Source organism: Protobothrops mucrosquamatus, unplaced genomic scaffold (assembly GCF_001527695.2).
Source record: "Protobothrops mucrosquamatus isolate PMUCROS unplaced genomic scaffold, P.Mucros_1.0 scaffold1199, whole genome shotgun sequence".
In the NCBI taxonomy this organism is placed as follows: Eukaryota; Metazoa; Chordata; class Lepidosauria; order Squamata; family Viperidae; genus Protobothrops; species Protobothrops mucrosquamatus.
In genome coordinates, this window is record NW_015387410.1 from 2082 (window position 1) to 6202 (window position 4121).

Below are 4121 nucleotides of genomic sequence, written 5' to 3' on the forward strand. Positions count from 1 at the left end.
GACTGGAAATCTAAACAGTGTACACTTAAGTGTGTAGCTTTAAGAAAAGGTTAACAAATCCATCTTGTTTTCATGCAATCCAGATTCTGCAGCTTGAAATTACCATTATTTCAATTCAGGTAATAAATGGACGTTCTCGTTGCCAACTATGGCATTCTAGGGAAGAAAATAGTGTTCAGCAGTGTTCTACTTTGTTATTACGATTTCATGGGTGTGATTCCAGAATAGTGCTTAAAAATGATCTGGAAAAGAAGAGTCTTTCCATATTATTGGTGGAGGAAGAATATAGAAGGCTAAACCAATGAAAAGAGAAGATTTTGGTAAGAACAACAAAACCATCCTTTAAAGGGTTATGGTTTGCCTGTAATGAAAAGCGAACTGCAACTTGCATTTTTAATTACGGTATATAACTTCTGATGAAGATTTTCTTCTTCTTTTTAAGATGGTTCTCTGTAAAACATAGGCACAGAAAACGGACCTGGCCTGTCCCAGTAATCCACAGCACGGACTTTGTAATAACCCACGACTGTTGTTCCTGTAAAGAAAACCCAACAAATAGAGAAATTGTGACATTTTAATTTTTTTATGAGATATTCCTGAAATATTTCTGTAAACACAATTGTGACTGGCCATTCAATTTAATTCACATTAAGAATATTCAGTTATAACTGAAATTGCAAATCTTCTTATCGTGTTCCTGAAATCAATGTCTATCCATTTATATTTTAAATATCATTTTCTGCATTAAAAGATAATGAAGAAAACTTGTTACCAATGGAAAATTTTGGAAACAGAATATCTGAACAATGGATTTGCACTCCAATGCAATTGAAGAGACTTTCAAACTGGAGTAGGGAAATGTGTTGGGGCTACGTATCAATTATAGGTGGGGCTACATTTCCTCTGTAGGATCCTTTTTTTCAAGAAACGGGCAGGCCTCATTCATCAAAGCTCAACTACAGGATATCTGAGATTTGAAAATTGTGGGTGGCAAGGACTGCAGGTCTCCGCTTTAAATTCAAGAAACTGTCCTCCAGAAGATACCCTGCAGAAATGTTTATTAATCCTCCCTTCAGTTCAAAAACCAATTTACAGATTTGACATAAAGCACTTAAAAGAAGATACTTTCTTTATGCATATGTTCATTATCCTTTTTGAATTTCCCCTTTTAAAAATGTTTCCTTCCAGAAACTGCCTATGGAGGCTTCAAAACATTGTGCATGGCAATGAAGGTGTCATTACATATTTCACTAAAGAAGGATCTGAGGAATGCTTAGGTCAGCAAATCCTGCAACACAATTTTGGGAAAGATCTTAAAGACACTTTTTGAAAAGAAATTATTTCCCACCTATTTTCCTAATTCAGAAAAAGGCTTAAAACTAAAGCTTCCTTTCCAAAAGCAACAAATTTATACTGTATTAATGACTATAGTTTTAACATGAAATATAGTGCTAACAATAAATAACATTGTAAATAATTTTAGTAAGAATTGTAGTTTCCAATAGAAATTCCAAAGGCATGCTTGAGGTTTTAAACTGAAGTTGCATTTGCTGTACCTTTAAAAATGCAGGAAGTATTTTTTTACCTGGGCTGTAGATTAACATTGTAAATATATTGTCCTTGACACTGATTTGGTGATACTCTTTCCCATCCACTGAAAACATCACTTCAAATTTTTTCAAACATCTGTGTGAGAACACAAATGCATATATATCACAAGGGTTACAGGGTTATTTTTATTTTTTCCACAGAGTAAAGGAGTTTCCAGGAAAAGAGAAGTTGAAGGTTGAAGCAATAAGAGGGGGAGGGGGGAGGAATCCAATAGCTGAGTATGTCATTGCAAGAACAGGACTCTGCATAGTACAGCACCACATTGCAAAATAATAATAATAATAATAATAATAATAATAATAATAATAATAATAATAATAACAACAACAACAACAACAACAACAACAACAACAACAACAACAACAACAAATAATGAATGGAAAACAATGGTGGATTTCTGGAAAATGACCTACTTTGAATTCACACAGCTGTCATCCCATGTTATCAGAACTTGTCCCTTCATCAGACCAATGAAACGGACGCCGTTCGCCTGCCGAGACAGAATCACCTACGTTAAACACTGCATGCATGGAAATTATGTGCTCAGATTCAGTTCAGGTTATTTCATGTGTGGACTGATTCATTTTAGGTTTGGGGGAGTCGAAAATGCATCAGTGCACACAACTAACAAAGCCCTGAAGGATGGCAGACTAACCAGGAAAACTAACCAGGCTTTGGATTTTGCTAGAATATTTTCAAAGTAGCATTTAGAGTTGGCTAAGTGGAATGTTACGACTTGCTGTGTGCAATAAAGAAGCCTGGCCTTGGAGTATCATCTGACATGCTCGAAGAATGCAAGCTATTTACTGATGCTTTCTCTTTAGCATCTCTCCCCAACATCTTTTAAGGAATTTGAATTGACCAATTGGTAAAAGGAGGACTGCTGGGGGAAATATGCTGACATTGTAAACCAGGGGTGTCAAACTGCTGGCCTGTGGGCCGGACACGTCATCCAGAAGCCGCGCCCACCCCATTGCCAGCAATGGCAAAACCATCCCGATACGTTGCGCGACATCACGAGTTTGACATGTCTGTTGTAAACAGTCCAGAGAGTGCTGTAACGCATTAATGGGTGGTATATAAATCTAAGTGTTGCTGCTATTGCTATCTTGGAGAATGCAGCTTTTTTAGTGTAAAGTGGACACACTTATTCTCCGAGACCTGCTTGTCTTCTAGGCCTACGAAAGTCTGTCCTGTGCACCCATTATGAGTAGCCAAAAGCAATATCCCTAAGACATATATTTATACCCCAGTGATAATTATGTCTTGAAGCAAGGACGGAAAATCCTGTAATCCTTCCTATACTGTTGGACTATAACAGCGAGCACTGCCAGTGGTGAGAGAACAAGACACTTATAGTTCAACAGCCAGATGGGCCAAAGTTCTTCACAGATGCTTTATAGGCCATGCATTCCCTCTGGCTGGAAAGCTGCCTCTATCCTTCCTAACCTTGATGGTTTTTACCGATTCTGTACAAGGGTATACTTGCCAGTGAAAAAAGCGGCATCTGGTGCACAGCTGTGTAAAAACCTTCTTTGGATCAAATAGTGCTGATAAAGGATAATAAAAGAACTGTGGGAGTCATGGGAAGAATGCCAAGAATCTCCCAGCCTCTCCTAACTCCAGGCTCAGAAGCAAAACAAAGTCACTTGATTTGCACCTTACTAAACTTTCTGTGTTTGCAAGCGAGTGGCAAAAGAAAGCACCCACCTGATTGGGAGCAGAGAGGGGCTTTGCACAAATATGAAGGAGGAAAACAGCTGGAATTGGAAGTTCTTGCTTCAGCCTTAAATGGTCTTTTGCAGGTAATGGAAATGGTCCTTTCACCACAGGGTCCTAAGAAATAGATTTAAAATTAGTTTTTAAAAATGCAGAGATGCTGGAGAACTATCCAAGAACCCCAGTGACACCTAAGAGTTGCGCAGCTATAGTTAAGCAAGTTGAATGTTATCAGTAGAAGACCATCATCTAAAGCAGGGGGTCTCCCAACTTGGCAACTTTAAGACTTGTGGACTTCAACTCCCAGCTATGCTGGCTGAGAAGTCCACCAGTCTTAAAAGTTGCCAAGTTTGGAGAACCTGATCTAAAAAAAGCCACTTGTTTGTCTCTTGCATTGTAACTGGGGTGGCTTCTGCATTTTTACATAAGATATTTCACGTTTAAGCCTTCATATAAAAATATGGTTGTTGGGAAGATCAACTGGCCTCTTAAGTTGAACCCTGGGAATCCATCATGATCATCTGGAGAAGAAATCTTTATCTCTTTTCTTAACCCATTGCAGAATGTATGCTCCCAGGCCTAAATCTTGCTTCAGGAAATGCAATCCCAGGATGAGGTGCAACTGACTTAAAGAACAGCAAAAAGGTGTTACATTTACACCCCTGTAAATTCAGATATTAGACAAGGACAACCCAGCTTCAAATCACTCTTCACCCATGGAAGCTCATTCGCTGACTTTGGGCCCTTCACTCTCTTTCAGCCCAATCTGCCTCTCAGGATTGTGACGATGA

The 4121-nt window shown here is 38.6% G+C and overlaps 1 protein-coding gene across 1 annotated transcript in view; it reads right to left on the minus strand.

Moving 5' to 3' along the window:
* Positions 1-427: 427 nt before the first annotated feature.
* IDUA (iduronidase alpha-L-) overlaps positions 428-4121 on the minus strand; it is a 51603-nt gene continuing 47909 nt past the window's right edge. The window contains exons 11-14 of the mRNA XM_015820879.1: positions 3322-3447; positions 2025-2101; positions 1586-1686; positions 428-535 (exon numbers count right to left, since the gene is read on the minus strand). Coding sequence (XP_015676365.1) covers positions 438-535; positions 1586-1686; positions 2025-2101; positions 3322-3447 — 402 coding nt within the window. The 3' untranslated portion in view covers positions 428-437. The remainder of the gene's footprint in view (positions 536-1585; positions 1687-2024; positions 2102-3321; positions 3448-4121) is intronic.